Raw genomic sequence first — 21,628 nt, 5'->3', positions numbered from 1 at the left:
TCAGCAGGCACCATCAAGGGTGGATGGGTGCTCATCTCCAAGTCATGACCACTGGTGATGTCCTCTCCTCCAATGGAAGTTGATGTCAAATCCCCTCCTGGAAGGTGACAATCTACTCATGCAGATTTGCTTCTCCGGGTATTTCACTTAACCCCTACAAATATTTCATGGAATCCATGAGTTCTCTTCTGTACTGATTGAGCCAATTGCAGGTAAAAACATTATGTGATGGGGAAAATGAGATATTAGGGAGGAAGCTAATGTTCAGGTATGGTAGATCATTCTCATAATTTTTGAAGTGGCGTCTATTAATAGGTAATAGGGTGTTACAAAATATAATGGTATGATCTATTCGGTTGTAGACTTGTAGTAACATCATGCCAGTATACTCTTAGGCGTGTTCTGCACTGTTCACTTTGCTCAAATTTTTTAATGGAATCTTTTTGTTTTGTTAATAGTGTGGAATGAACCTACTAGAAAAAGTTAGGAATAATGTCATCATGATCATTTTTCGGTGCTGCGTACATGAAATACCTTCTCCAAGTTTTAATTTATGAAGCGGACTAGGACCTTTGCTCCAAGCACCTGTGGAAGATACTAGCCGAGCTGCGAACTGGTGAGCCACGGGCAAAAGAAAATACTGTCGATGCAGTCACAGGTTGTGCGTGGATAGGCAAGCTGGTTGAGCCGATGTGGGCGATGTGTTCACACGGGCATCCGTCATCCGGTCGAGGAGAGAGCCTATGTGGTAAAGCTGCTTCGGGCCTTCTGGGCCGCACGCCGATGCAGGTCTAGGCGAAGCGGCGTTTGCTGTTAGGTGAAGTAGATCAATGAGAGAAAGTCATTGGGTTTTGAAGAAAGCAATCAACAGTGAGTTCCTCGAGGCATTCATGGCAGATGATATGCCAGTTGTTGGCAACACTAATGGAGATATGTGTTTCAATTTTCCCAACTTGTTGGTGCTTCATTACATGCGTCTATATGCATGTTGTCTCGCCTGGTGCTCTCCTGGTCCATCACCCATCTTACTCTGGAGCAAACCATCAAATGGTATGGTTTTCAGCTAATGTTTCCCCCTATCAACATCTTTACCCTTCCTTGTGATTTTTCTGTCATGCAATTTTTATCATGTGCTCGTTTGGTGATGCTTTGATTGTGTAAACTACTTTAGTTTTTGCATGGCTAGATTTTTAGACAGATATACATATTTGTCGATTATTGCAATCAGGTGTTTGACAAATGGGTATAATCTGCAACCGAATCCAAATTCCTGGTAGCTAATAATAAATAGCAAGCATCATATTTGTTGCCATGGGATAGAAACATCATACGACAAAATCATCACACAAGCTTCCTAGAAGTGTGCTTTGTAAAATAAAATTATTTCATATTCTTCGGCAGGGATCTACTCTCTGTGTTCCTGACCTCGTGTTTTTCTTCTTTAGCTCATTAGTAATTCTCCAAGAAAACACATGCACATAACTGTATATTTTATGGATTATTTAGAGCAGTGTCATTTCAATTAATGTTCTGTTAGTCGTTGCATTTAAATATTTTTTGATCTAAGTCCTTTCCCAAGTTATTTCTCCCTCGCAACATTGTTGAGAGCAATGAAGAGGGCGTGACCGAGTTCGTGCCAGATGACCATGTCCTGCCAGTGTTCATTGGCCAGTGCAAGGAATGTGCTCACTATAATTTTTGTGACCTCTACAGGATCAATGTTGACCGGGGCATGCTGATAGGTGCTGAGCCATCACACTTCACCATCAGCTGGAAACTGAGGTTCATCTTCGTCCGGACCTCTAACTTCAATGATTGTTCCGATGCCGTTATTTCCCAATGAAACACCATACTTAGATTTAGAAGGCCTCGCAAAAACGGCAAAGGGTTTGAGGGTGACGATTTTTAGCCTTGGATTTGTAAGCCTTGCTTTAAGTGAAACATGATATTTTATCTAGCACAATATACTATTGAGGTTCATGAGAATTATTCCCTATAGACGTCAGTCATTGTTGTATGTTCTTTTCACATGATCAGGCTATGGAAGGGGCCAGGATGGATAGGGGATCAAGTATTATCAATGAGGACTTGAACCCTACAAAATAAGAACAAGTTACAGTCTATTGCTATCTTCAGAAAAAAAATACATTTTCATAATTGTTTACGGACACATACTGAACTTTTGTGAAAAAGCCAGCTAAGAAATTTTGCTGCACCGACTTTGTAAACCCAAAGGATCACACCAAGCAGTGCATGAGGTATGTTATGTTCTCTGCCTGAGCATACATTTATCTCTTAATTTGTTCACGGGATGCCATATTGTATCAAATGCTTGCAATTGAGTTATGCCCCTGGTGCTTGTTGAGATGGCAAACATTGGAGTCAACAGAGTCGTGGATTGCACTTGCCACGTCGATGCCATGATATTTGCCTTTGAATGCTTTCATGATGTATGTTCTCGATACACTTGTAGTTTGAGCATTCTGAGCATTGATGTGTTTTCTGCTTTGAGCTCAGTCATAAAGTCTAAATGCAGGGGTGGGGCATGGTTAGGCTGGTGGGTGTCCCACACAAGGAGGTGGCATTCAATACCCACCTGATGAACTTCCTAAGTGGCAAGACCTTGAAAGGTGCCTTCTTTGGGAACTACAAGCCACACACCAACCTCCTAGATGTTGTCAAGATTTACACGAGGAAGGAGCTGGAGCTGGAGAAGTTCATCACGCACGACGGACCTTTCTAACATATCAAATTGTGTTCATCATTCTAAAGAGGAGGTACTGCTGCTTCACGAGGTTGGATGATTAGATTGAGCTTCTTCAGTCATGTCCCTTGCTACTTTTAGATTTGGTGCTTGAGAAACATAAGAAAAATGCTTATAAGATCTTCCCTCGGGTAATAATATAATAGTTGTGAGACACCATGTGTTGAGCTCTCTTTTGTCACAAAGAACAAACACTGTTTTGTGTTGTCGTATAGTTTGGTCTTAATTTTAAGTGTGTCTACAACACTTGCCAGCAGCCAGCAGTCTTTAGTTACTTTGTACCTGAATGTTTTGCACAGTAATGGTCTACAGTTTCTCTGTTTTTCTTTTGCACATCAGCTTCTCTATTAATGTCGATGTTTTCCTTTTTTTAAACTGAATCTCAGTGTCTCCATTGCACATTGCAAATCAGTTCTGATATTCTGTCATCTTTATGTTTGTAGTTAGCCATTCTTTTACTCACCAGTTGTAAAAATAATTGATATTTCAAGTCCAAATTCTATGGGCAAAGTGGTGATCGTAAAAAAAACATCATCTAGCGAGCCAAGTGGAGTGTCCACTGTAGGCCTAAAGTCCAAGAGGATCTTGACATGCATGATCTTGAGAGAAAAATCCTAGCCTCGCAACATTGTTGAGAGCAATGAAGAGGGCGTGACCGAGTTCGTGCCAGATGACCATGTCCTGCCAGTGTTCATTGGCCAGTGCAAGGAATGTGCTCACTATAATTTTTGTGACCTCTACAGGATCAATGTTGACCGGGGCATGCTGATAGGTGCTGAGCCATCACACTTCACCATCAGCTGGAAACTGAGGTTCATCTTTGTCCGGACCTCTAACTTCAATGATTGTTCCGATGCCGTTATTTCCCAATGAAACACCATACTTAGATTTAGAAGGCCTCGCAAAAACGGCAAAGGGTTTGAGGGTGGCGATTTTTAGCCTTGGATTTGTAAGCCTTGCTTTAAGTGAAACATGATATTTTATCTAGCACAATATACTATTGGAGGTTCATGAGAATTATTCCCTATAGACGTCAGTCATTGTTGTATGTTCTTTTCACATGATCAGGCTATGGAAGGGGCCAGGATGGATAGGGGATCAAGTATTATCAATGAGGACTTGAACCCTACAAAATAAGAACAAGTTACAGTCTATTGCTATCTTCAGAAAAAAAAATACATTTTCATAATTGTTTACGGACACATACTGAACTTTTGTGAAAAAGCCAGCTAAGAAATTTTGCTGCACCGACTTTGTAAACCCAAAGGATCACACCAAGCAGTGCATGAGGTATGTTATGTTCTCTGCCTGAGCATACATTTATCTCTTAATTTGTTCACGGGATGCCATATTGTATCAAATGCTTGCAATTGAGTTATGCCCCTGGTGCTTGTTGAGATGGCAAACATTGGAGTCAACAGAGTCGTGGATTGCACTTGCCACGTCGATGCCATGATATTTGCCTTTGAATGCTTTCATGATGTATGTTCTCGATACACTTGTAGTTTGAGCATTCTGAGCATTGATGTGTTTTCTGCTTTGAGCTCAGTCATAAAGTCTAAATGCAGGGGTGGGGCATGGTTAGGCTGGTGGGTGTCCCACACAAGGAGGTGGCATTCAATACCCACCTGATGAACTTCCTAAGTGGCAAGACCTTGAAAGGTGCCTTCTTTGGGAACTACAAGCCACACACCAACCTCCTAGATGTTGTCAAGATTTACACGAGGAAGGAGCTGGAGCTGGAGAAGTTCATCACGCACGACGGACCTTTCTAACATATCAAATTGTGTTCATCATTCTAAAGAGGAGGTACTGCTGCTTCACGAGGTTGGATGATTAGATTGAGCTTCTTCAGTCATGTCCCTTGCTACTTTTAGATTTGGTGCTTGAGAAACATAAGAAAAATGCTTATAAGATCTTCCCTCGGGTAATAATATAATAGTTGTGAGACACCATGTGTTGAGCTCTCTTTTGTCACAAAGAACAAACACTGTTTTGTGTTGTCGTATAGTTTGGTCTTAATTTTAAGTATGTCTACAACACTTGCCAGCAGCCAGCAGTCTTTAGTTACTTTGTACCTGAATGTTTTGCACAGTAATGGTCTACAGTTTCTCTGTTTTTCTTTTGCACATCAGCTTCTCTATTAATGTCGATGTTTTCCTTTTTTTAAACTGAATCTCAGTGTCTCCATTGCACATTGCAAATCAGTTCTGATATTCTGTCATCTTTATGTTTGTAGTTAGCCATTCTTTTACTCACCAGTTGTAAAAATAATTGATATTTCAAGTCCAAATTCTATGGGCAAAGTGGTGATCGTAAAAAAAACATTATCTAGCGAGCCAAGTGGAGTGTCCACTGTAGGCCTAAAGTCCAAGAGGATCTTGACATGCATGATCTTGAGAGAAAAATCCTAGCCTCGCAACATTGTTGAGAGCAATGAAGAGGGCGTGACCGAGTTCGTGCCAGATGACCATGTCCTGCCAGTGTTCATTGGCCAGTGCAAGGAATGTGCTCACTATAATTTTTGTGACCTCTACAGGATCAATGTTGACCGGGGCATGCTGATAGGTGCTGAGCCATCACACTTCACCATCAGCTGGAAACTGAGGTTCATCTTTGTCCGGACCTCTAACTTCAATGATTGTTCCGATGCCGTTATTTCCCAATGAAACACCAAACTTAGATTTAGAAGGCCTCGCAAAAACGGCAAAGGGTTTGAGGGTGGCGATTTTTAGCCTTGGATTTGTAAGCCTTGCTTTAAGTGAAACATGATATTTTATCTAGCACAATATACTATTGGAGGTTCATGAGAATTATTCCCTATAGACGTCAGTCATTGTTGTATGTTCTTTTCACATGATCAGGCTATGGAAGGGGCCAGGATGGATAGGGGATCAAGTATTATCAATGAGGACTTGAACCCTACAAAATAAGAACAAGTTACAGTCTATTGCTATCTTCAGAAAAAAAAAATACATTTTCATAATTGTTTACGGACACATACTGAACTTTTGTGAAAAAGCCAGCTAAGAAATTTTGCTGCACCGACTTTGTAAACCCAAAGGATCACACCAAGCACTGCATGAGGTATGTTATGTTCTCTGCCTGAGCATACATTTATCTCTTAATTTGTTCACGGGATGCCATATTGTATCAAATGCTTGCAATTGAGTTATGCCCCTGGTGCTTGTTGAGATGGCAAACATTGGAGTCAACAGAGTCGTGGATTGCACTTGCCACGTCGATGCCATAATATTTGCCTTTGAATGCTTTCATGATGTATGTTCTCGATACACTTGTAGTTTGAGCATTCTGAGCATTGATGTGTTTTCTGCTTTGAGCTCAGTCATAAAGTCTAAATGCAGCGGTGGGGCATGGTTAGGCTGGTGGGTGTCCCACACAAGGAGGTGGCATTCAATACCCACCTGATGAACTTCCTAAGTGGCAAGACCTTGAAAGGTGCCTTCTTTGGGAACTACAAGCCGCACACCAACCTCCTAGATGTTGTCAAGATTTACGCGAGGAAGGAGCTGGAGCTGGAGAAGTTCATCACGCACGACGGACCTTTCTAACATATCAAATTGTGTTCATCATTCTAAAGAGGAGGTACTGCTGCTTCACGAGGTTGGATGATTAGATTGAGCTTCTCAGTCATGTCCCTTGCTACTTTTAGATTTGGTGCTTGAGAAACATAAGAAAAATGCTTATAAGATCTTCCCTCGGGTAATAATATAATAGTTGTGAGACACCATGTGTTGAGCTCTCTTTTGTCACAAAGAACAAACACTGTTTTCTGTTGTCGTATAGTTTGGTCTTAATTTTAAGTGTGTCTACAACACTTGCCAGCAGCCAGCAGTCTTTAGTTACTTTGTACCTGAATGTTTTGCACAGTAATGGTCTACAGTTTCTCTGTTTTTCTTTTGCACATCAGCTTCTCTATTAATGTCGATGTTTTCCTTTTTTTAAACTGAATCTCAGTGTCTCCATTGCACATTGCAAATCAGTTCTGATATTCTGTCATCTTTATGTTTGTAGTTAGCCATTCTTTTACTCACCAGTTGTAAAAATAATTGATATTTCAAGTCCAAATTCTATGGGCAAAGTGGTGATCATAAAAAAAACATCATCTAGCGAGCCAAGTGGAGTGTCCACTGTAGGCCTAAAGTCCAAGAGGATCTTGACATGCATGATCTTGAGAGAAAAATCCTAGCCTCCTGCAAATGGCATTTGGTCTATTATAATGAACATCTTATGCTACAAATGTGCAAAAAATCACAATAATATGTATACTACAACTACTATAACTTTTAGATAAAATAAAATTGTACATAGTTACATATAGTTTCTTTTAAATAAAATACCTACACAACATTGCATCAATACATAACATTCCGTATTTAAAAGACGGGCGCGGCAACGCGCGCCAACGATGATCTAGTGTATAAAGAACGACAAAGCAAAAAAGTACCATTCCTAAAACAATGCGACTGATTCATTTTAACAGAGACATTATCTTAACAATACCTTGGTTAAACATGTAGAAAGAACTACAAAGCAGGATAGTACCATTTGTAAAACACTGTAACTGATATATAATAACAGAGACATTTTCTGAACAATGCATTTCTTAAACATGTACTCCAGCCGATCCCTAACAGAAATGGTACTCCCGCCGATCCCTAACAAGTGTTGCAGTTTTGAACTAAGATTCAGTAGTTAATTCTGAGGAAAGTAGGTACTGATCTTTCAAGACCAAGATTTTAAACAACGCCTGAGGTGCATCTAAAAGAGATCTCAACACATATATGGAAATCTGGTCTCATTTTGTGCAGTTCCACCAAAATTAAGCGAAGCAAAATGTCGCAATAGCAACAAGTTGAATAGATATCCCTGTTTTAACACGGTTAAAAAAGGAATAAATTACTGGCCAATAAAGGAGGATGAAGCATGCTGCCACAAAAAATGGTATCCCGCCAATCACCAACGAGTGTTGCAGTTTTGAAATAAGATTCAGTAGTTAATTCTGAGAGTGGCATTTCTTTTTACCAGCAGCATTAGATTAACAAAAAGCATAAACAGTTCCAGGAGAGAGTGGGCGCAACAACAACATGTGCTTTCATCTACTTATAAAGGGGGTGATGCAGAGTTTCTTGTAACAAAGCAACAAGCATAATGTCTGGGTTGGTCCCATTTTTGTTCACTACTTAATGGGAAAAGACTACAATACAATAGCTTAAATTCAACATTTATTCAAAACAGTACCAATACAAGTAGCACAACATCTCAAAACACACTGCACGATCATGTGGATGAAGGCAAGTACCAACCTGTCATGACGCACACAAGATCACGTACGAATCTGCCAACACGAATAGGAAATCCAATCTCGTTTTGTGCAGTTACTCTAAAATCAAGTAAAGTCACCGGTGAGACATTTAAGTTTGCTATAGCAACAAGTTGAATAGATATCGCTGATTTAACAGAGGCAAAAAAGGAAACAAGTATTGCCAATAAAGTAGGATGAAACATGAGGCCACAAAAAGAAGCATCTACCTTATCTTGATGGAAAACAAAGTATAGGACAATAGCATTTCTAAAACGGTTGCATTGATTCATATTAACAGAGAAATTCTCTTAAAATAGTTCAGTAGTTAATTTTGAGAGTGACATTGCTTAAAATACAATAGCTTCAATACAACATTTATTTAAAATAGTACCAATACAAGTAGCACAACATCTCAAAACACACCGCATGATCATGTGGATGGGACATGCCAGCACCATGTGCGTCCACACGTATAAATGGGTGATGCAGAGTATGTAGCCAAGCATCATATCTGCGTTGGTCCCATATTTGTTCTCTTTGAAACCTTTTCCGATGTGAGGGTAGCAAATCTAGTCCTGCACAAACTACCTGACACCCCAGTTTCTTTCCCTTTTCAACAAAGAGTTTGGTTCCTTACAGATGTGTGTACTGGGTTACCCCCTTTTTCCCTTTTTGACCAACAAAGTGGCTGGATAGCTAGTCTATACTACTTTCCCTCCCTCCTTTCCTCATTGAACCACGTCCTAGATTCATGCTGCACCCCACCGCACCCTTCTTTCCTCTTTGAACAAAGACCTAGATTCGACTACAGAATCGAAAAAGATCAGCATGCAGCTAGAACAATGACAGTTTCAAAGAAACTTATACCTTAGGGTCGTCGAGATGTTGCAAGGCGTGCGGCAGGAGGTCGGATCTACCCACACTACATACGGCAGTGAGGAAGAAGGGGTCGGTGGCCCTCCCGCACAGGCACTGGGTGAAAGAGAAAAGCGCAGCCGGCAATGGATTGCAACCAAGGTGAACTGACAAAGGATATCATCTTTGTGGGTAACTAGCAAAGAGCACTGATGGAAGACAGCTTGTTTTTCATTGAAAATTGATCAGCTTCACCAGCCGACGCAACCATGAGGCGCAACCATGAGCATCGATAGGTCATCGCGGTGATGCATCATCCATTTGGCATCAAGTTTGGGTGAGGCACCTATGAAGTTCGACAAATCCTCACCATGGTTTGTTTCTTCTCAGTAGTCAAGCGCGTGGAAGGAAGAACCACGTGGTAGAGGACAGTGAGGGGGAACAACAATGGCCATCCAATTTTGTGCAGTTCCACTAAAATTGAGGAAGACATGCCCGGGTATGGAGATATGCATCGTTGTTTCCAAAAATATAAAAAAGGGGATATAGTGTTGTTACTTTGTTTTACAAGATTAACAACGACATCTCAATTGTTAATAAGAATTATGAAAAGTACACCAACAAACAGAAGCATCATGATTATCTTGATGGGAACTAAACCAGGATACCCGAGAAAAAAGCATTTCTTCATTTAACGAGTGATAGTATTAGATTAGGAGCAGCAATAGGAGCATATGGACAATGACCGCACAACCACCATGTACTTTTTGTCAAAAAAATGTATACCTCCACCGAGGCATAAATTAGGACAACTTTTCGAGTGGTATTTCCTTTATAATAGTAGGTGATTTTGGACCAGCCAACGAACCCTAGCTACTATACATGGGGAGCTGGGGAGTAGTCGCATAGAAGAAAACCCACATGCAGCGACCTGGGGAGCTGGACGAGTACAAGAAGTTATACCTCAGGTGGGCGAGATGGCGCTTAGGCGAGCGGGCGGGATCTGCCCACACGACGGCAGCGAACAAGGGCACGGAGGACCTTCATCCGCGCCAGCGCCGGCTCCGAGAAGACGGTGCGCATCGGCTTCCTCCATCGCCGACGGCGACAACGTCAATGCTGCACCTCCTCACCCCCCGCAGCGGACGGGATTTGGCCGGATATGTGACCACTGGTGAGGAGAGAGATAGTGTGGACACTGTCATCTTGTTTTGATATGGAGAGGGTGAGAGAGCGAGATGCGAGAAATTCTATCAAACAAGAGGCTATAATGGAGTAAAACAATCTCTCCATAGTAGTGGTTTTAAGTAGAATACGCGCGTTCCCAGAAAAAAGAAACAAAAATTGGCGGACAATTTTTTAACGTACCAAGAAAGAAAACTCGATCAAAAACACGCCCCCGCTTCCAGGTCGTGAGAGTCGTCGCGCACACACACAGACATAGACATGCATATACGTGTTTACGTAAAATTCCATTTCCATCTCCATCTCCAATCATATTTGTCCAACTGGCACATTATTTACGTTGTTAATTATATACGCGGCAATATTAACGTACAACATCTCTTGTTTGCGGGCGTCCGGACCGCTGCCACGGCCGCTCCTGGCCAACCCAAACCCCCTTCATCACCCGCGCGTGCTTCCCGCCCTAAGCGGTCAGTGCCGCATTCATGCCCGGCCAGAGCGGACGCGACCTCTCACTGGTGCCAGCATTGAAGCGGTGCACCGGCCGAGAGAGCGTCGCCCGCGCTGCTTCCTGGTGCACGCGACTGCTCCGCGTTCAAAGGTCACAATAGCCGGCCACAACATGCATGTACAAAGATCTCGGGAGTCCGTGCTACAGCTAGCTGTCCTCCCCAATTCGTCAATCTCTTCCAGTAGTACTAGTACTCCATGGCGTGATCCATCGACAAGCAGGCGGGAAAGTTATCATATACTCGGTTTGCAATGAGTGGCATGCCGAGCGACCGTGTGGGGTCGAGCCCTGGAGGAGGGTGAGACACGAATGTGACAGACGTGATTTAAACGTTGGTTTTTGCTCGATTGCGTGATCCAACGAAATGAAACGTTGGTTTCTCTCTGTTTCCATTTTTTCTCTGGAAAAACGGAAACTTTCCACTCCATTTTCATTCATTTTTTACCAACAAAGCGACATGGAGATGGATCTACGTGGGGAGCTGCGGCAGTGGAGCAAGCCCGCTCCAAAAGGAAGATGGACTACCTGGGACGTCGGGCTGTAGCTAGAAGGGCGGTTGGGACACAGCATCGGCCCATACCGCGGTGACCCCCGATTGGGACGCACCGACTGTGGATTTTCTCCCTCGCCGATGTCAACCGCGTCTACGCAAAACTTTGTTACCTTCCCCCAGCTGCGGGATCAGGCCAGATATGTGACCCGCGGTGTGGCCACCGTCGTTCTATGCTTGTGAAGAGAGCAACCCAAGCAAGCAGGCTTGTAGCTTCGGCTCCTGCTAGTGTATATATAGTGGTTTTATTTTTCTCTCCATATGAACCATTTTATATTGCGTATGTGTCATTGAAGAGTGAAATGATGGTTGCTTCTTCCGACTAACTTACTGTGTGATTTGACTGCTCCTTTAGTGGCCCCTACACGTACTCCCCCTACGTGTATGCAATAGTCACACATACACATGGACACAAAAACGCGTGCGACGCCCTAATGCATGCATGTCCGAGCACACGACGGAACACACACGGTCACGCTCAAGTGCTCAACCTACACGTGCATGCACACACATACTCAGCTAGGGTGAGCTAGTGACCGTATAAACACCAGAAAATGTATATATTGAGCGCAGAGTGTATTGTGAAGTCCACTGACCGTATTTTTACAAATATACAGTGACAGACAGTGTATTTATCTCGTTTGTAATTAAGCCATATTAACTGGAGAGGAGGCAGTATGGACTAGCATTACTTTGCTGTGTCCTGTCAACTTGCCGAACGAGGAGAAGCTTGCAGGACGGGAGAAGCTTGCGCGCGATGGCTTGCAGGACAAGGAGAAACTTTTGACTAATGCAAGCTGTCCTTCGCTCAAGCGGTGGACGTGCAACAGTTAATTCGGTGTCAGATTGCCAGAAGCATACACTATACTAGTAGTACTATTATTGTTGCACTTCCCGAAGAGGCGAACAGCCAAGCGCAAAGTTTACTAGTACTAGTACTACTACTATAGTCTATAGAGGTAGTACTAGGAACCGAATGGAGGAGCGTCTGCACTCTTATTATATTTTTAAAATGTGATAAAGCAATCTTCAACACATTTGGTTCTCTTCGAGGGTTCTCGCATGTGATAATGGAAGTTGATTACATGGAACACTCGCCACAATTCTCGCTTAATTCTGGCTCATGTCCTGTTACAAATAGGAGTGCTCGGTAATATTTCCTCTTTTTTTTGTTATCCAGCATGTAAACAGGTCAGCAAACATTGCGGTGCGTCTTTGTGCGAACCGTGCTTGCTGCACTTTGAATGTGGCCGAGAGCTAGCTTGATGAAACACCTCACTTCCTACTTCTTTTTTTGCGGGGTACCTCGATTCCTAGTGACTAGTGTCTTGGTTGATCGTCCTAAGAATGCTTATATATGAATAAAGCTCTCTCATTTACCCACAAAAAAAGATTAATCCATAATAACCGGAAAGGAGGGAGTATGGACTAGCACTACTTGTTGGTGTGTCCCGTCAACTTGTAGAACGAGGAGAAGCTTGCAGGACAATGTGAAGCTCGCTTACGCCTTTTGACTAATGAAACGTACCCTCGCCCAGGCGGTGGACATGCATCAGTTCATTCGGTGTCAGATTGCTAGAGGCATACACTATAGTACTGAACATGTGGAGTACCATCATTGTTCGACTTAACGAAGAGGCGAAGAGCCAAGCGCAAGGTTTAGTAGTACGAGTAGTACTACTACTAGAACTGCATGGTGGAGCCTCTGTACTCTAATTTTTCTTAATCTTTGATAAAGTACACATTTATTCCGAAGAAGGGCGGAAAATGGAAGCCCAACATGTAATGATGATATCGATCAACCATGCTTGAATATATCTTGGCCTCCGTGCGAGCCCGTCTGTGTGATCTCGCTCCTCGTCTCTCTCATGGAACGGCGGGTTGGCCATTTTGCCATCAATTGAGATCGGTTTGCTCACACTCCGGTCCCACATGTCAGTGATATGCCAAGAGGAGGTGCGTTGACCGACTGGCCATATGCTTACTTGGTTTTGTACCTTCATACTACTCCTCCCTCCGCCATACACCCATTTGAAATTTGTAAAAAGACAAATATTTACGAACAAAGGAGTATAATTTTGTGCATGGCACATGAACCTGGATGCCGAAGAGGCTTCTGGCAATGCTATCAAGCTTCCAGCATTTGTTTACATAATTGACGTACTATACAAATAATTTTCCAGCGACATAAAATTGTACAATGGTGTGAGCTTACAGCTTTTGTTTCGTGTGTCTTGCCATCGATGCTCTTTCGGAAACAATAAAAAACTAACATCCTTGCTAATCAGAGCTAATATTTACATCACAACTGAAGACAAAGTTGTGAGAAGGTGTTAAATTAAAATTTATCAATGCTTTCATTGGCAGCAACGTCCCCCCAGCTCTGTCTAAATCAACAAGGCATGTTGGGAAAAAAGTAGTTGTCTGGAGCATGCAACATTCGGATCATTTTGTGTAGTTCCACTAAAATAGAACTAAGCATCCCTGTTCCAAAGATATTAAGTGTGATTACGATAATAGAGGACTGCTGATGAAACAATAAACACACAAATAGAAGCCGGTCACCTTGGCAGTCTCTCTTAAGACTAACTAGTTGGAGAAGATTAGACTCAGAGTTGGATGAGGAGGATAGAGCAAAACCAATCTCCCTTTGTGCAGTCGCAATGGAATGTAGAGACGTTGCTAGTGTGACATTTTGGCAGAACTGCACAAAACACTCTTAAGAAAAAAGTGATTTATGCATTTCACCAAAAGGTCACAATAGAAAACGAGGTGAAATGGATAGCCATGTTTGCAAAAAAGAGGTAGAAAGGAAACAATTACTGGCCAATAACAGTTGATGACACATGCGACGGCAAAAAAGAAGCATATTCCTTGTCCTAAGGGAAGATAACAACACGGTTGTGTTTGTCTAAAACGGTGTGAGGACGAGATTGCAATATGGAAAGTACGCCGGACGAGCTACATTTTGGGCAAAGAACTATGGAAGATCCACATGCAGTGATGTGGGAAGACGGGCAGTGGAGCAAGGCCGGAGGGGATACCTGGAGGTCGTCGGGATGTAACTAGGTGAGCAGTGGCGGGCGGAATCTGCCAATACTGCGGCAGCGAGCAGGTGGCGTAGGACCTACCACGCCGGAGCTTGGTCAGAGAGAACGGCGTGTACCGTAGATCTGGACGTGCTGCCTCGGCGCCATTGAACGGAGAAATGATGCACATCCTCCCTTTCCTCCGGTGGACAGGACGCGGCCGGATCAATGACCAAAGTGAGAGAGAGAGAGGCCACCGCAGCCTTGTGTGAGATACTCTGAAGAGAGACAAATCAGGCTGGCAGGCTCCATTGTATATAGTGGAGCGGACTAGCTTTTTCTCCATAAAAATTGTTTTATATACTGTGTATGTGCCATTGAGCGATATAAGTTCATTTAAAAATAATGCACCAACGCATCAAGTCAAACTTTGTTTCATGCACGCGTGGTACACGACCTCCATAGGTAAACAACCGCTACACGCGTTCAAATTAGCACGTGGGCTGCCATTTCATACAGAAATGAGCTCCACCGTGTACCCGCGTGGGTGTGGCTGGGCACGAAGCGTGAGTACGTGCATGGTGCACCTATTCTCTTCTTGTATACTTACACCACCTACGTGGGGTTGTGTGAGAGAGATACAAACGTAGAGAGATATAGTGTGTGGGTTCGTGAGAGTTTTTCTTGGGGGGTGGGTCAATCAAAAAATGTAACATATGCAATGTGTGTGAAATAGAGTCATGGATATATCCTATATAGAGAGGGGGCGATCCACGAGAAGAGAGTGGAGGTATCATCGGCTTGAGGTGTCCATAGAACCGAAGAGAGGGATGATGTGTGTGTGCACGCGCGCGCGATCGGTAAAGAGTGCCATCAAATTTGTGTATGCCCACATCAAAGATATATAGTGGCTGGCCTACTGGAACGTGAGAGGGGACAGGTGCAGTTTGTCTCTGTGGCATGGATACCTACCTACAGTGCTCGACTATCAGTGTGTGGTGGGGGAGGGAGGCCTAATTAACTATAGAGATACAATGGCTGGTATATGTGTGGAGGAGGAGAGAGGCCTACCTCATGTATTAAGGGAGATCGATCTACCTCATGTATTAAGGGAGATCGATCGTTATTCATGCATATGTGTAGGATAGGAATAAGGTTGGGAGAGAGACAGAGCTAGAGTCTTGGAAGGGGTGGTAGTGGAGTTGCTTCTAACAAATGGTGGGATAGGCTTGCTAGACAACCGGAGGGCATGCCTGCAATATCAATAAGAGAGGGGATGGCTGCCTGTCTGTGCACATGCATGTGAGAGACGGGTCAGGAGGCATGCATGAATGATGTGGGGGCGATATGGATGTGGTAAGCAGACATAACTACATAGGAAGATCAATCGTCCTTTGTCAGAGAAAAGAGAGACATAACTTGTGAGGTACGTCGATCAATGGGGGGGAATAGTTAAAGTCGACCTAGGTATATGTTGGGAGATCGATCGGTAAACATGCATGTGTGTTAGAAGCAAATGAGGCACGGGGAGAAGGATAGAGAGAGAGGGATGCATCTAGGAGGTGGTGCGAGAAGAGGGCAAGCTTGTGTTTTGTGCTGGGCACACCTGGCTAGAGAGGCATATCGATCAATGTGTGCCGTAAAGAAGGAGCTGGGGGGCCTACACACACCATGGGTGAACGACCTAAAGTGAAAAGACGAATTTGCGCGATGGAGCTAAAGAATGCCGAGGGACGGTTAGAGGGATGCGGGCGTCTGCATGCACGAGAGAAAGTTAGCGCTAGCTAGCTACAAAGATAAGAGGATTTTATGGGTGTAAAAGACGAATAGAGAATCATACTTCATTATAAAAAGCGAATTCGGATATTTCAAGAATTTATCATAGTGTTTTAAACTGACGCATGTGTGAATATATATAACGGTGATACACATGGTGTGGTTATGAACATGTTATACTACATATAATATATTTTATCTCTACTCTTATAAAATACAGAGTTGTTGATGATGGTGCCATCCTGCAATATAGGCCGCCCGATTTATATCTGACGGATACGAAGGAAACTATGGCAATTTTTAAAAAAGATACCCACACCGCTCTCCATATTTGCAAATTAGGCCTCCCCTTGATCATGTTGATGTTCTGTGGAACGCATGGGCATCTTGCTAGTACTACGTATAACATATAGAACATTGATCATAATTTGGACTAATGTGTGGCTTTTGCAGCTCAGGTCTAAATACTTGTCATAATGTAGGGGGCGGGGCACTGTACTATGTGTGATAAACACGGTGTACACGTATGGAACATGGTTTAAATTATGAATATATAGTTAGTACATCAAATGTACTATTATTTGGAATAAACATCAAGTGTATACAAAAAAATAGAATTCGAGTTCATGTAGTACACATAGTTCATATCTATCTCTATAGTAATCATGTGGTGTGTTATTAAGGTAATACACGAATGATGGTTGAAGTTGGCAACAATCACGATTGTAGATTGTTATTGAAATAGAGAAACGAATTCAAATTCAATTCGAATTGGAGCGGTAGTATAGACATTTGGAATGCACTAAAATGTTGGTATGAGTAGGTTACATGCATTATACAGCAAGCGAAAAAAATTAATTGGACATAACATGGATTCATACTACTGAATAGCATTTAATTGCACTAAATTGTTGGTATGAGTACCTTTAAAGAGCATTTTTTATAGTAAAACAGGGCAAGACTCTCTCTTTGTGTGGTGTCAATAGTTTTATTTTTTTCGTATTCTTTTTGGTTGACGGAAGTGCGAATTGATTTGGTACGTACAAGTACAATATCACACGTTAGGCTTGTCCCTAAAATTCAACCCGCGCCTTGTTATATACCTAAAATTTAGATATCGTGCTCCCAAAACTGGCGCCTTCACAACCCGCGCCTTGCTATCCCAAAATTACAACGCACGCAAAAACTCCCTCCAGCTGCCAAAACCCGACACACGAAATCCCCCTTCTAACCCTGAGCCGAAACAGCCGCTAGTTCAAATCGGTGCGGGGTACTTTTGTAACACACCCTACATTTTGGACAAGCGCGACCCTAAGTCTTGGTTCACCCCCTCCCATCGCCTCCTTTTTGCCATTCAAAATCCCGGACCGCCATAACCTCTCCGCTCCAGCCGTGAAACCCCACCCTCCTCCGTCCGCCACGTCACTGCTGCCCAGCCGGAGCCTCTTCCCCGGCGATGTCGTCCACCACAACAGCTCGACGTCCCTCGTCCACCTCCCCGGATGAGGATCCGTTGTCTATCTCGTCGTCCCGCCGGTTCAGCCGCCCTGTCCTCCACCTCCAAGGAGGTGCTCTGACGATCGCCTCGCCTATCGCGGCTGCTCCATCCCCACAGCGCCACCTTAACCTGCTCCACCGGAACCGCAGCATCGTCACTGACTCCTCGGATGAAGCCGAGGCCTACTCGGCGCCACCAAAGAAGTTGTACACTCGTCGCATCGCACCTTCTCCTTAGATCGACCTCCCGACGCCGACGGTGCTCCATCCCGCACCCCCATGGAGCGACTACCTTGAAGCTGGCGCCGCGGGCGACATCTCCACGGCGGCTCTCCCCCAGTGCGAGGCCCCTTTGGCGGCGGTGTCCAGACCAGTTGGATCTGCTGTTGCTGCTCCGGCTCTCGCTCGCTCACTCGTGCTGCTACTGCTGCTCTCCCCCTCGCTCATGCTGCTCCTGCTCTGCTCCTATTTAGCTACACTTCGGTCGACTGAATCGACTTTTGGGTCAGTCGATTTTCAGGGGGTGGGGGGCTCGCTGGAGTTAAGGAAGAACCACCCGCAGCGGGGATGGGGGCTCGCCGGAGAGGTACTCCACTATCTATCTTAGGGTTCAGGGTGGGGGCGGGGGGGCCTATAGGGCTGGCCAGGGCGGCGGCGGACCGGCGGTGGGGAGTTGTTTTGGGGCGGCGAGGTGGCGCTGGGGCCGGCGGTTCGACTGGTGGTGGCTGGCGGCTCAGGGTGGTGCAGGTTGAAGATGAACTGCAAGCCCTCCCTAAACTACATGTCAAGTGCCTCTCTGCTACCATTGCGTTCAGCTTCGACAGTAACATTCAGATTCCACAGTAAATTTCAGTTTCGACAGTTAAGTTCAGAGTCAACAGTTTTTACCTCATCTATTGTAGTCTGGTGGTTTTTGGTGATGTAAATTTTACATCTACTTTACATCATCTATTGGAGATGTTATTAGAATCCCACTTGAGATTGATTATGTATGTCTTGTGCTGCTTCAGCCTTGACGTCTTACAGCTCATCAGGGCTGCTCCAATGGCAGAACGATCCATCACAACAGAGCAGTGCCCTGGACGCCCTCTACAGATTCCTCAGATCTTCCTCCACACCTCCAACAGCCACCTCTGCCTCAACTGCTTCAGCGACCAACCCAATGATGCTGAGGTCGACACGGCTACGGCAAAGAGGTTGTACACTTGTTGCATCACTTATTACTATACATTCATGTCGATCAATTAGGGCTATTTTGGTGCAATGGAAAAACATAGCAATAGGGAATTTTCCAATGGCACTCTACTATTCAATTATTCATGCATTTTGTTGAAAGGAATCATGTGTTTACAAATGCTCTGTTTACCATGTGCATTCCTATCCTATTCCGGTGTTTTTCCTATCCCTGCGTTTTTAGAATCTTGCAAGCCAAATGAGCCCTTACAGAATTACTTGAGTTACAGGTAGGTGTCTAAGGGAACTTTGTGTGGTTTGTCCTGCTCCTGTCGCGACGTCGTCCACCTGAACTGAGCTGCTCCATCGAGAGAAACATCCACCAAACCAGACATCACGACTCCTGGCCGTCTTTCGCCGCCTCAGATCTCCTTCCCTGTCGCCGGCACCCACCGCAACGGCATCACCATCATCGACTTAGCAGATGGACCTGAGGAGTACACGGGTCCACAAGAGAGGTCGCACTCTTTTGTTTCTGCTTATGTTATGCGTTGCTTAAAATTACCTGCTACTTTATCATCCTGTTCACCTCTTGGACTCCAAGTCAGGTCCAAATTAATGTTCAAACTTGAGTTCTAAATTAGTTGTGCGGCACATATCGAGGAAGCAATGAATAGTATCTCTGTCTAATATCTGGTTCACCTAGGGTATGCCTATGTTGTTCATCTTGGGTGGGAAACAAATAGTAAAGCAATCATCATCTGTCTTTTTATTAGACTAAAGCAATCATTAGCCTGCTATCATTATTTTTGGATCCATCCATTGGTTGTTACCATCACTCTAAATTTTGGCATGCTCTCCTTACATAATCTCACCATATTTTTTTCATATGCATGTTAGATATTGTACACAGTCATGCTGAACATGTAGAGAAAAAGAGAAGAGTTTTGCACGGCAATGCAATGTCATGCAGACATCGCTCCATGGTGGGTTCAATGGCAAACCCTCTCCGCCCCTCTCCAGATTGTAATCTAGAGGAAGATATCTATTCTGAGGTGGATTCAGACGCCGCTGACCACTCCTATTTACCCCCCAAGGTGTTTGCTCTACCTTGGCATGATGATGTTAGTCATATCATCCATATGTTGCCTTGTAGTCCCTACTTTTGACATCATATATGGTCATCTGCTTAGTTTAGACATGTTCTGTAATGCCACCTATTTAGTTTCTATATCATATATGGGAATTGTGCAGTCTCATGTCTTTTAGCCAGCCATAATATATGTGAAATGTGCAATGCCATCCTGTTTAACTAGGCACCACATATTTGAATGATATCTTGCCCATCCTTTTCTTCATTACATTTCCATTTGTCGACAATGTTTGTACATTAAACTAGTATTCCTGTGAATCAACCATTTGGGTGGGAGATTGAAAAATCTAGAGTGAAAACAAGGCCTTCAGCGCAGACAGTACTACCTGTCGAAGCAGATCTCTTGTTGGGTCTCGATAGCTCCTCAGAGATGGATTCAGAGACAGATGACTAGTCCTATTCCCCCACCGAGGTGTATGCTCTAACTTGGCATGGTTATACTGCTCATATCATGCATATGGTGTCTTGCATTGCATAGATTAGACATCAGATACACAATATTCAACACCATGTTCTTAGTTCAGACATCATATCTAATGCCCTTTGTTTAGCATATAAATCACATATGTGAATTAAATGATGCGATCCTGGTTACTTAGATAACATGTAGGTGAATTATGTCATGCGATCCTGTTTAGTTATTCATCATATCTTTGAATTATGTTATGCTATGCTATCCAGTTTAGATAGACATCATATATGTGAAATTATGTCATGCTATCCGTTTTAGTTAAACAATATACATGTCAACTATTTCATGCCCTCTTTTTTCCACACTATCTATTGCATCTGTCTCTCATACAATGTTTGTACATTCAACTATGTTTCCTGTTTATCAGCCATTTGAATTGGAGCGGGTGATGCCAGCATCTAGCGGACTAAAAACACGGTCTTCAAATAAAATAGTGCTACCTCTTGGTGGAGATAGCACCCCGGTTGTACATGCACGAGAACCGGCCCTACCACACATAACCCAAACTCTCGTAGATTGTACCCCTACTGCGATGGACAGAGAACCAGCTTCACCCAATCTAACCCCAACCCCAGCAGGTAGTAACCCAGTTCCTATTGACACAACACCATATCCACCACAGAGCTCCCAAACAAGAGCAGTTAGTAAGGCAGCTCCAGTGCCCAAAGGGCCAGTACTACCACGGCGAACCCCAACTCCACCAGTTAGTACGCCTATTCCTGTGGAGGAAGAACAACCAGCTAGTCGTAGTTTAGCATCTATCACATTTGATGTTGTTAAATCGTATGTGCGTATCTTCCCATCTTGGAAATATTATACTGAAGATGAAGGAAAATGCCAGTTGCAGGTGTTTGTCTAGGAGTTATGTGTAAGTAATGTTATTCATGGTAATTAATTTTCTTTGTCCCATACATCCTACCTCCATGATGGTCATAATACAGCAAAATTTCCCATTTTTCTCTATAGAGAAGGACCGATTTGGAAACTCGGGATGAGGTAACCTCTGCTAATACCTCTGCTATCTTTAAGAATGCATGGTGGCAGTATCGGAATTACCTAAAGAAAACATACTTCACAGGCAAAGAAACTCATCAAATTCCCTTATGTTCTCCTGAGACACATTTACTAGACGATGACTGGGAACGCCTTGTTCTGTACTGGTCCCGAACCAAGAATGTGGTAAGGTCTATGAGCTCATTTTCTATTTTAAGTACTATATTCTTGCGTCTTACTGTACTCTGTTCATGTAGAACAAGTGCCTAAACCTGAAGAACAATTGTTCTAATTTAAGATTCCATTGCTATCATAGTTCAAAGAAGTGCTAGGCGTTAATTGTG

The 21,628-nt window shown here is 43.6% G+C and overlaps 2 protein-coding genes and 1 pseudogene across 2 annotated transcripts; all 3 read left to right on the top strand.

The window, feature by feature from the left end:
* Positions 1 to 646: 646 nt before the first annotated feature.
* On the top strand, positions 647 to 2,743 carry LOC119297667 (annotated as a pseudogene).
* Positions 2,744 to 3,265: 522 nt separating this feature from the next.
* LOC119299801 (alcohol dehydrogenase 3-like) lies at positions 3,266 to 4,539 on the top strand. Its single transcript, XM_037576945.1, has 5 exons — positions 3,266 to 3,283; positions 3,383 to 3,536; positions 3,652 to 3,713; positions 3,990 to 4,058; positions 4,333 to 4,539. The coding sequence occupies exons 1-5, from the start codon at positions 3,266 to 3,268 to the stop codon at positions 4,537 to 4,539; spliced, it is 510 nt and encodes a 169-aa protein (XP_037432842.1).
* A 522-nt stretch (positions 4,540 to 5,061) lies between these two features.
* Positions 5,062 to 6,336, top strand: LOC119299800 (alcohol dehydrogenase 3-like). The gene is made up of 5 exons (XM_037576944.1): positions 5,062 to 5,079; positions 5,179 to 5,332; positions 5,448 to 5,509; positions 5,787 to 5,855; positions 6,130 to 6,336. The coding sequence occupies exons 1-5, from the start codon at positions 5,062 to 5,064 to the stop codon at positions 6,334 to 6,336; spliced, it is 510 nt and encodes a 169-aa protein (XP_037432841.1).
* The last annotated feature ends 15,292 nt before the right edge of the window (positions 6,337 to 21,628 follow it).

The sequence above is a fragment of the Triticum dicoccoides genome, chromosome 5A (genome assembly GCF_002162155.2).
Source record: "Triticum dicoccoides isolate Atlit2015 ecotype Zavitan chromosome 5A, WEW_v2.0, whole genome shotgun sequence".
Taxonomy (NCBI): Eukaryota; Viridiplantae; Streptophyta; class Magnoliopsida; order Poales; family Poaceae; genus Triticum; species Triticum dicoccoides.
Note: the sequence above shows the minus strand (reverse complement) of the source record. Positions and strands in the feature narration are given on the sequence as shown.